The sequence below is a fragment of the Mytilus galloprovincialis genome, chromosome 10 (assembly GCF_965363235.1).
Source record: "Mytilus galloprovincialis chromosome 10, xbMytGall1.hap1.1, whole genome shotgun sequence".
Lineage (NCBI taxonomy): Eukaryota > Metazoa > Mollusca > Bivalvia > Mytilida > Mytilidae > Mytilus > Mytilus galloprovincialis.
The window spans coordinates 56,341,886-56,353,577 of NC_134847.1; the positions used below are offsets into that span (position 1 = coordinate 56,341,886).

Here is an 11,692-nt window from a genome sequence, read left to right on the forward strand (position 1 = left end):
GAATATGACTGTATTGAGACATAGAAAGAATAAAGATTGCCACAAAATTGATTACAAAATCATGCTAAAATTGAAACAAAAAACTAAAAGTTATATCTTTAGTTTTTCTGTTATGATTCACAAAGATTTTAAAGATGAAAATCCTTACTAATAACACATATCATTTGACCAACAATAAGAGACAAAACTCTGTTGGCATATTATAAAAACTTTTTATTAAAAGACACACCAAAGGGGTCTTTGTATATCAATGTCAAATTTAAAACAAACAAAAATAGTAATTTGTCTGCCGCTATCTCTTAGTTTTAAAAATTATGCCGTAGTTATTGTTTATGATTTTTAAAGTTTGAATAAAAGAAGATGGAGGGAATCTGTCAATGAGACAACAACCCAAAAAGTCCAAAACAGTTGAAGGTCAACATAACGGTCCTCAATAGTAACAAACAAGCTTTGTTTTTATAATAAATAGTAATACACTAACAAATTTTAGTATAAGTAATACTAAATATTTGTTTAAATTATCAGTGTTGGTTTATATGTAGTTCATCATTTCATTGAAATACAACACATTGTACAGTACAGTACAAAAAGTGTTCACATGTTTGTGTGATTGAAGCTATTATAGGAGTCTGTTGATAAACTAAATTTCTATGTCCATGTTGTAAGCATTTAATATTTTTTGCTCTTTTTTGCAGTTGAAGACACCAGTTGACCTTAAGAAATTGAATGTTGATAAATTTCTAACCAAACTGTACAAAAGCTGAAGATGATCTCGGTTGTAAAAGGAAGATATTTTTTAAGTGAATTCACATACAAAAATTTCCAGTATAGGAGATATATGGACCTATCATGCATTTAATGCAAAATGTGCAATGAATATTTCTGTTATAATCATGTTATACATGTAAAATGGAAAGCTGTTGATAATTTTATTTACTGTTTATGCTATTTATTTATTTATTTAATTCAATGATTCCTCATCATTTATTTCCTAATTTAACTTGCTGTTTATCATTGAAGTTTGTAATACCTGACCCTTCTATTTTTTCATATAATAGTAATAAAGTGATCAGGATTGTCAGGTTTTTTTCTTCATAATTTGTTTTTTTTCCACTCAAAATTTTCCAAATTTACATTGATTATTTCTGATTAATATATACAGTCATTACATGTATAAGAATAAATACTGATACCAAACAGGGTGTGTAAATTATTATATATAACAGTTTAACTAAGTATTGTGCTACAGCACAGCATTGTGAAATAGCAAGAAATTTTTAATTGAAAATAAATACAAATCTTTTAACCATTTTCAATGGGATTGTTAAGAATAGATCTGTTATTCAATAATCATATGCTATAGTTTGAAAGTATTAAGCATGTTAATTTATTACATGTAGCTGAATGTTCATCATACAGGTCATATATTACTATAAGATCAATGTCTGTTAATTGTTTTATATAATCAAATATATTAGTTTGGCAACTCTTGTATGAGATTAGTTTTATTTAAAACATTGTAACGATTAACAAAAATTTGACATAGTTTTGATTTTAATTGAGTTGATTTGCTTTATTTATTTTATTTGGTAGCAAATATTTTCACTGTCAAGGACAAAATTAAAATTGCTTTTTTCATACAAAAAGTTCTTTTTTGATAGTGTCTTTTATGTCTTTAAAGTAGTTGAACTTTATTTGAGTAATTTTTAATTGCATTCTGTGAACATTGTGATAATTGCTCATAGTTATAATATAATATGTGTAAATGATTCAACAAGAAGTTGGATAAAGGTAATTTATTCCCTGCTCTTATACTTAAAAGTTATGACTTTATTGTTAAGGTCAACCAAAATAAATGTTGTTTCTATAGACATTTGAGTTTTCATTTAATTTTTATACGACCGCAAAAATTGAAAATTTTTTGGTCGTATATTGGTATCACGTTGGCGTTCAGGATTCAACCTCTGTGGTCGTATAAAGCTGTGCCCTGCAGAGCATCTGGTTGTATTCTCTAAAACTATTATTTGATGATATGGAAGGAAGAAAACGAAATCCACAAGTTGAAGTCAACTCTTTTGTTAATAGAAAAAAAAACATTGACTTTTGTCTAGGAGAACAGATTTTTTTATTGATTGTAGTTGCCTTACAACTAGCTTTATAGACCAGTTTTTCCTCGGCTTATAATCTTGAGATGTACAAATACTTCAGCAGACATTACAGACAAGTTTTGCCTAATATACTGCAATTTTAGAAAAAAGTAAAATCACAAAAATACTGAATTTTGAGGAAAATCAATTCGGAAAGTCCATAATCACATGGCAAAATCAAATAACAAAACGCATCAAAAATGAATGGACAAGAACTGTCATATTCCTGACTTGGTACAGGCATTTTCAAATGTAGAAAATGGTGGATTAAACCTGGTTTTATAGCGCTAACCCTCTCACTTTGATGACAGTCTCATCAAATTCCGTTATATTTACATTGATGCGTTAACTAAACAGACAATAAATAAAATAGTCAGAATATGGGTACATCAGTCATCATCGTATAACAATTTTAAAAGGAACAATTTAACAGAACACAAAAACATCTATCTACATGTGTACAAACACATTCATTGATTTGTGTGTCTGACGTCAGAAAATAGTATACGTCACAGAAATGAATCCATGTATTAAAATCAATCATCTTGAATCTTTACTTAACTGAATCTTTTTAAGCGATTTTCAAATTAAATCCAAATGTTAGCTTGCATGGATAGTAACAAGCAAATTAGTCAAGTCAAATTGTGTTGCAATTGTTCAGAATCTGGTAAAAGCATCAAACTTTGCAGAGTTTAATTTTATTTTAGATCATATCAAACAGTTATAGCTATATACCAATTTCTGAAAACAATAATGGATTTTCTAGGTGGCCATTTAAAAATGGCTGCCATAAAATCAATATAAATCATTTATTAAAAATAAATTTTTCTGTGAAAAGACCTTTCTGATTATATTTTTTTTCTTCCGCCAAATTTTGAACTTTACGTAAAATTTTGTTTTGCAATATGTCGCTTAGATATTTCCTATATATTATCATTCGATGAAATTTAATTGGAGTTATCTTCCTTTACCAAATAAATTTGTAAGTATGTTTTTTAACTCATAAACCGTTAACTGTATAACCCTGAAATCTTTTTATTTGAAATGTTTGAGGTCCCTAGGTTCTAACCTAGAAAATGAGGTCATGGTCCAAGATAAAGGTTAAGTTCTCAATTTTGACTTTCCTTGTTTTTGCATTTTCTCCAACACTTTCAAAGATATATATATAAAAGAACAAATTCAAAATGTTTGCTTTATTGGTAATGAAGATATGTTATATTCATTTTGCAACAATCTAATGTCATCTAATAGGAGTTAATACCGTGAAATGTCTAATTATGAGATTATTACTTCAACTTGGTTCATTATAAAGTCATATGACCTTTTACAAAAAGGATGGGTGACATGACCTTGAAAAATGACAACCGGAAGTGACCTAAAGAAAATCGGAAGTAGCCATTTTTGCACTTCTTTCATGGAAAATTCTCAGACTTCATATATTAAGTAATATTGATACATAAACTTCTCACTCATGACCAGGAGTAAATTTCGATTGATCGGAAGCGGCCAAGTATAATCTGTTTTACTTTTGACTTTTCTACACTTTACACAAGTATTCCCCATTCCAAACTAAAAGACAAATTGAAAGAGTTACTATAACTTTGTTTCATTAAAAAAAAAATGGCGAACGTAGACGTAGCTTGTCTTCTGGAGGAATAAATCCTACTCTGTAAAGAATCTCTCTGATTCGAACAAAAAATTCTATGAAATTGACATAATCAAGATCCTTGATTGACAACATTTGTGTTACCCTTGGAAGACGTGTTTTTTTCAACAGACTGTCGGAATTACAATTGGAACCAATTGTGCCCCTCTTTTTCCCGATTGTTTCTTTATTATTATGAGACTGACTTCATACAGGAACTTCTTAGGAAGAAAGATAAGAAGTTAGCAATATTCTTAAACTTTACGTTCCGCTATATAGTTGATGTTCTCTCACTGAATAATACAAAATTTGGTGACTGTTACATCTATCCCATCGAACTAGAGATAAAGGATACTACAGGTACAGTTTAGTCTGCCTAATGTTGTGATATTGTAATTATTGTATTTAGTTATGTTGGCCTGATTTGTGTTGTGTGGCCTAATAGTTGTTTACAGAATAATCTTAGAACTGTGCAGTTTAGAAATCACTGGAACAATCACAGAATGATTGGAATTTTCCATTTGACTTACATAATGTTTCCAGAATGATCCTAATAAAAGATGCGTTATATAAACTTCTACATTTTACTAGAAACTTCCGTTATAACTTTCTAGGACGTTCCATTTTAGAATGTTCTAGAATTTTCCGTGACAACTATATAATGGTTGCCGACGAATTTCCGGTAAATTTTTGAAAACGCCAGACCTGGAGGGGTTTGATAATTTAAAGAAAGAGGAATTAGTGTTGCTTGCTAAACATCTGAAATTAAATTTTCGAGTATCTATGAGAAAACAAATCATAAAAAATTTGGTAATAGACAAATTAGTTGATGCAGAAATTTTAGGTGAAGAGGCTCTTGAACTTAAGGTCGAAAATGTTGACGCTATCAAATTAAAACAGCTTGCATTAGAACATGAACTTAAATTAAAAGAACTGAAAATAAAGGAAAGGTTGGAGATGGAGAAAATAAAAGAAAAAGAAGATGAATTTAAATTAAAACAGGCAGAACTTGAAATGAGGGAAAGCCTAGAGATGGAGAAATTAAAAATTGAAATGGTCAAAGAAGAAAGCAACACTAAAGTCCAGCTGAAATCAGAATATTTTGATGCAGCAAAAAATATACGTTTGGTTCCCAGATTTTGTGATAAAACAGTCGATAAATATTTTCCACTGTTTGAGAAAATTGCTCGTAATTTGAAATAGCCAAAGCCATATTGGACTACAATGCTACAAAGTGTTTTTGAGGGTAAGGCCGCTGAAATATACTCCGCACTTCCATCAGAAAAAAGTTCCGATTATGACACGGTAAAACAGGAAATTTTGAAAGCTTATGAGCTAGTACCAGAAGCATATAGACAGAAATTTAGATCTTATAAAAAGTTTGATTCGCAAACCTATGTGGAATTTGCTCGGGAAAAAGAAGATCTATTTGATAAATGGCTTACGTACATGATGCAGCTGTTATTTCAGATAACTATACTCTTTCACATAAAAGAAGTTTCAAGGGTCAAAATGTTAATACTTCCAGTGGAAATTACAAAAATCAAAGCAATGAGCGTACTGATAGTAAGCCTGTTGTACAGAATAAGAGTCAGTCCAGTTATAATATGTCTAGTCCAAAATTTGATACTTTTGAGAAGACACTGATTTGTGCTTATTGTAAGAAGAATGGTCACCTGATGGCTGATTGTTTTAGACTCCAGAAGAAGAATGAACGAGATAATAAGCCAAAGTCAAGTGCTTGTACGACACCCGTTGTTACCAGTACATGGAATGTCCTGCGAGTCAGGCTTTTAAGTCCAGTTTTTGTGATTACATGGAGGAATATAAACCCTTTATGTCTGATGGGTTTGTTTCTATTGCTGATGATACCACTCTTCAGCCTATTAAGATTTTACGGGACACTGGAGCTTCTCAGTCTTTATTGTTAGAAGGTGTGTTGCCTTAGTCCGAGAAGACTTCTGTTGGTGCCTCCGTTTTGTTACAAGGTGTAGAGTTAGGTTGTATAGATGTTCCTCTCCATCGTATTTATCTGAAGTCAGATTTGATAACTGGACCAGTTATTGTAGGTGTTCGTCCTAATCTCCCTGTTGAGGGTGTTACATTATTGCTAGGAAATGATCTAGCTAGGAACAAAGTGGTTGCTGAACCAATTGTTACCAGTGAACCGGTGGTGGATGTTAAATTACCTGAAGATGATGCTGAATTGTATCCAGCTTGTGTTGTCACCAGGGCGATGGCTAGAAAACAACAAGATGAGGATTTTCAAGAAAACCAGTTTAATTACATGGACCTGTCTGACACTTTCCTAGCCGACATTGAAGGTCCTGGTAGCTCCGAAAAGGCCCTAATAAGACCACATAATGTTAACAAGAATGTAATTATGCCATGGCCAGACGTAAACAGCCATTCAGTAAACATAAATAACCTTTTCGAAGAACAAAATAAAAACCCTGAGGTTCTTCAGCTCTGCAAGAGGGCTCAACCACAGGAGGAAGCAAACAAAGTGGCGGAATGCTATTTCCATCAGGACGGCATTTTAATGAGGAAGTGGAGGCCTCCTGATGCTACCCCAGAGGAGGAATGGAGAGTGGTATACCAAGTGGTGGGCCTAAAGTTTATAGGCAAGAAATTATTGGTTTTCCATGACACCCCCTTGGCTGGACACTTAGGTATAAGGAAGACTTGCCTTAAGATCTTGCAGCATTTCTACTGGCCAAGACTTAGAAATGATGTTGCAGAATATTACAAGTCATGTCATATATGCCAGGTTGTTGGTAAGCCAAACCAGAAAATACCACCAGCACCACTTCTGCCTATTCCAGCCTTTGACGAACCTTTCAGCAGAGTTCTAATTGACTGCGTTGGACCTTTACTAAAGACCAAAACTGGAAATGCGTATTTATTGACAATCATGTGTTCATCCACTCGCTGTCCTGAGGCTATTCCGCTAAGAAATATCAAGACACCTACTATTGTCAAAGCACTTATAACATTTTTCACATTAGTAGGACTTCCTAAGTCTTTACAGTCTGACCAGGGATCAAATTTCATGTCAGGTTTATTTCAGCAAGTCGTGTACCAGTTAGGGATTGCTCAGTATAGACCAAGTGTGTACCATCTAGAATCTCAAGGTGTCTTAGAACGTTTTCATCAAACATTGAAGAACATGATTAGAACTTTTTGTCTTCAATTTGACAGAGACTGGGATGATGGAGTTCACTTTCTACTTTTTGCAGTCCGAGAGGCTGTTCAAGAATCCCTTGGATTTAGTCCCTTTGAGTTGGTATTTGGCCATACTGTAAGGGGACCGTTAAAATTGATTAAGGAAAAGTGGCTTACTGAACATACTGTCTTGAATCTTTTAGACTATGTATCTAGATTTTAAGAAAAATTGTATACTGCTTGTCAAATTGCTCAGAAAAACTTTAAAAATGTACAGAACAAGATGAAAATATGGTATGATAAAGATGCCAGGGATAGAGTTTTTGAGCCTGGTGATAAGGTACTTGTATTTTTACCAGTCCCTGGACATCCTTTACAGGCTAAATATTGTGGTCCTTATACCATATAGAGTACAATCAATGATTTGAATTATATTGTAAAAACTCCAGGTCGGCGCAAACAAAACAGAGTGTGTCATATTAATATGTTAAAACCATATTTTGAGCGTACTAATGAATGTGAGAGTAAACCAGTTGCCACTTTAGGCATGGTTAAATTTGAGAACAATCATGACAAACCAGATGTAATTGAACCACCTTTTAGTTCTAAAACTATGGAAGAGACAGTTAGATTGAAAAATTCAGAAATTTTCTTAAATTTAGACTCAAAACTTGTACATCTGTCTTTTGATCGTAGAGGAGAAATAAAAACTTTGGTATTTTCTTTTAAAAATCATTTTCCAGATGTGCCAAACAAAACCACTGCTGTTTGTCATGATGTTGATGTAGGAGATGCTTCTCCAATTAGGCAACATCCTTACCGACTCAATCCACTCAAACTTGAAGTTATGAGAAAAGATATTAAATATATGCTTGACAATGATATTATTGAGCCGAGTAACAGTGAATAGAGCTCTCCTTGTCTCCTTGTGCCAAAACAAGATAAAACCTTTCGTTTCGTGACTGATTTCAGAAAAGTAAATTCAGTCTCAAAATCTGATTCCTATCCGATTCCAAGGATAGACGATTGTATTGACAACATTGGTCAAGCAAAATTTGTGAGCAAATTTTATTTGTTGAAAGGTTATTGGCAAGTTCCATTGACACAGAGAGCTCGTGAAATATCAGCTTTTGTTACACCAGATGGCTTATTTCAATATACTGTAATGCCGTTTATTTTGGTATGAAAAGTGCACCAGCTACACTTCAAAGAATGATCAATAATGTTATAAAAGATTTAAACTGTTGTTATGCTTATATTGATGATCTAATTGTATGTAGTGATAGCTGAGAACAGTATTTAACACATTTATATGATACTTTTGATAGATTGTCACAATCAAATTTTACTGTTAATCTTGGTAAAAGTGAATTTTGCCAGGCCTCTGTTGATTATTTAGGGCATACAGTTGGCCAAGGTCAAGTGAAACCTATTATGGCAAAAGTGGATGTCATTGCCAAATTTCCGCCTCCTACAAATAGAAAACAACTTATGAGATATTTAGGCATGATTGGATTTTAAAGGAAATTCTGTTCAAATTTTGCTACTGTTGTTCAACCATAGACTCATCTTTTACGGAAAGATTCTAAATTTATCTGGATTGAAAATTGTCAAAACGCTTTTGAAAATAGCAAATCACTTTTAATAAATAGTCAAGTTCTGATTACTCCAGACTTTGAAAAACAATTTAAACTTGCTGTTGATGCAAGCGATGTAGGAATTGGAGCTGTTTTATATCAAGAGACAGATGATAATGTTGAGAAACCTATATCATATTTTTCTAAGAAATTAGATAAACATCAGAAAATTATTCAACTATTGAAAAAGAGTGTTTTGCAATGTTGTCAGCACTTCAACATTTTGATGTATATTTGAATCCCACTGTGTATCCTATTCTTGTTTGTACTGATCATAATCCTCTCACCTTCATACATAAAATGAGAAACAAGAATCAGAGGTTGACTAGGTGGAGTTTATTGATACAGGAATATGATGTAATTGTAAAACATATTAAGGGTAAAGATAATGTAATAGCAGATGCTTTATCTAGAGCTTATTAAAACACTTTGTATTTTTGTTCATATTATTCATGATAAGTTTTGTTACACTAAAACTTCTTTTAAGGGGGGAGGTGTTATGATATTGTAATTATTGTATTTAGTAATGTTGGCCTGATTTGTGTTGTGTGGCCTAATTGTTGTTTACAGAATAATCTTAGAACTGTGCAGTTTAGAAATCACTGGAACAATCACAGAATGATTGGAATTTTCCATTTGACTTACATAATGTTTCCAGAATGATCCTAATAAAAGATCCGTTATATAAACTTCTACATTTTACTAGAAACTTCCGTTATAATTTTCTAGGAAGTTCCATTTTAGAGTGTTCTAGAATTTTCCGTGACAACTATATATATACAGACACTAAAGTTAAACTCACACACTTAGACTTAGACATCGATAGACATTAGTATTCACCGCATTTGGATTGACACTTTAATTCTACAAACAACATCATCCTGGATTGTGACCTTAGTAGTGAACGTAATATTCAGATTGGATTCCAAGAAGATTTCCGGATACAGATAAAGATAAAAGATTGGACTCATATTGTGACAGTTAAGTTGACAGTAATAGTTGTGTAATACTTCTTGTAAACTTTTGTATAATAAATCTTGTTAATTTTTATAATTGATTTGTGTCTTTTGTTGGCTACAATTTAAAGGTGATTTCGGCCGTAACACTAATACCTTGACTTATACATCTAGAAATTTACAATGAGGGTTGATTGAAAACAAAACTTTACGACAAAAAAGATGATTTCAGCTTCCCAATTGTGAACCTTTCCATTTCTATGTAGCAACAACCCAACAGCGCCTGAATATGAAGTATATATCTCACAATTGAAACAATCTTCCCGGGCTTGTATTCCCTATCTTGATTTCCTTGATAGAGTATTGCTGCTCACAAGGAAGCATTTAATCCAAGAGTTCCAAATGGTGATGTTCAAATCATCCCTTCATAAATTTTACGGACGCCATCACGAGTTGGTTGACCGTTATGGAATAACCGTTTGACAGATGATATCGGATATGTTCCTTATGTCGTAACTACAATACCCTTCCCTTTTCACGAATATGACCTACCGAATTAGACTGTACCGGATTTGTAATAACATAAGTAATACGATGGGTGCCACATGTGGAGCACGATATGCTTACCCTTCCGGAGCACATGAGATCACCCCCAGTTATTGGTGGGGTCCGTATTGCTTAGTCTTTACTTTTCTATATTGTGTCTTCTGTACTATTACTTGTCTGTTTGTCTTTGTTTTCAGCCATGGCGTTGTCAGTTCATTTTCGATCTACGAGGTTGACTGTATTTTTCGTCCCTCTTTGACATGCAGAAGTATATAGAAACTATATATATTTGAAATCAGTGTGAAAGAAGCTATCTCACGAGACCTGAAGTGACATTTATTTAAGCGGAAGTATCTAATTACCTCCCTTATTTCACACAAAAGTATATAGAAACTTATGTAATCCATCAGTATAAAGAAACTGATATTGAAACACCTTCAATTGTTCTTTGAACAAGTGGTTTTAAATTATTATATTAATTACTTATGACAAACACTATTATCTGATGACTTCAAATATTGCAGTACTGGTGGCCATCTTGAATGGTGGCCATTTTGAAAACAAGAATTTCCACTATATAATTATTTTTCAATAATTTGCTAATTCATATATATACTAATGTTTTGGTGCATTTATAACTCGTTTTGCAAGTCATTGTTATATGACTTGTTATTTATATTGGATATTCACCAAGTGTTCAAATAAGGCATGCACATGTTGACAAAATAAATGTATCTTATAAATAATTTTTTTTACTGGCAGGTGTGTCTAAATAACCTTTTATCACAGAAAATGACGTATATTGTGGATTCATTATTATTCGTTGGATACCAATTTTCCTGGATTTCGTGGGAACCATGAAATTGAATGTTCCACAATTGACAAGTTCTAAATAGGTTTGTATGCAGACCTTGGCAAAACCACGAAATTAAATATCCACGAACGTACAAGTTTTCCTTTATCTACGGAAATTGGTACCCACGAAAATAAATGAATCCACAGTATACAATATAATCTATGATCACAGTATACGAAAAGGATAAGACTTGTAGTTATTGAAATGACTGGAGCTGGAAACTTCAATATTCAGATAGCCAGGAAAGAATTGTAAAATTCCAAGAGAGGACATGTGATTGTTAACAATTCCTTACAGATACAAAACAGAACAGACTTTAGAGCTGGTAATCAGTCCTTTGATGCTAGTATACAAAGATGTTGCACATTCAATAAGTTACCCTCATCACTCAACTTGAAACAGTTAAAAAAAGGTCATGGAATTGCAGAAACACTCCAGTATCCCAAGGCAAAATTGTAATAATGTTGTCAAAATAAATTTTCAGATCTCACAATATTTCCTCAGGAAAAAAAACAGAGTTCTGAAGTTTGAAAATGAGTCATCGATTGAAAATACCAGTACAATAACTAGAGACAGTTTTTGTGAATCAACAAGAGCAATGCATACAGTGAGTTTTTTTTTTTGTTGTGGTATATATGACGATCTTCATGAATCATTGACATTCATAATCGACAAAAGAGTATGTGACTGTGAACTACAAACCCTTGTTCTCTTAGTCAATTTCAGTGCTGGAGATTCAA

The 11,692-nt window shown here is 32.6% G+C and overlaps 1 protein-coding gene across 1 annotated transcript in view; it reads left to right on the forward strand.

Annotated features, from left to right (window-relative positions):
• LOC143047897 (uncharacterized) overlaps positions 1 to 1,869 on the forward strand; it is a 29,045-nt gene extending 27,176 nt beyond the window's left edge. Inside the window, exon 12 of the mRNA XM_076221234.1 lies at positions 696 to 1,869. Within this exon, the coding sequence (XP_076077349.1) occupies positions 696 to 764 (69 nt within the window). The 3' untranslated portion in view covers positions 765 to 1,869. The remainder of the gene's footprint in view (positions 1 to 695) is intronic.
• The last annotated feature ends 9,823 nt before the right edge of the window (positions 1,870 to 11,692 follow it).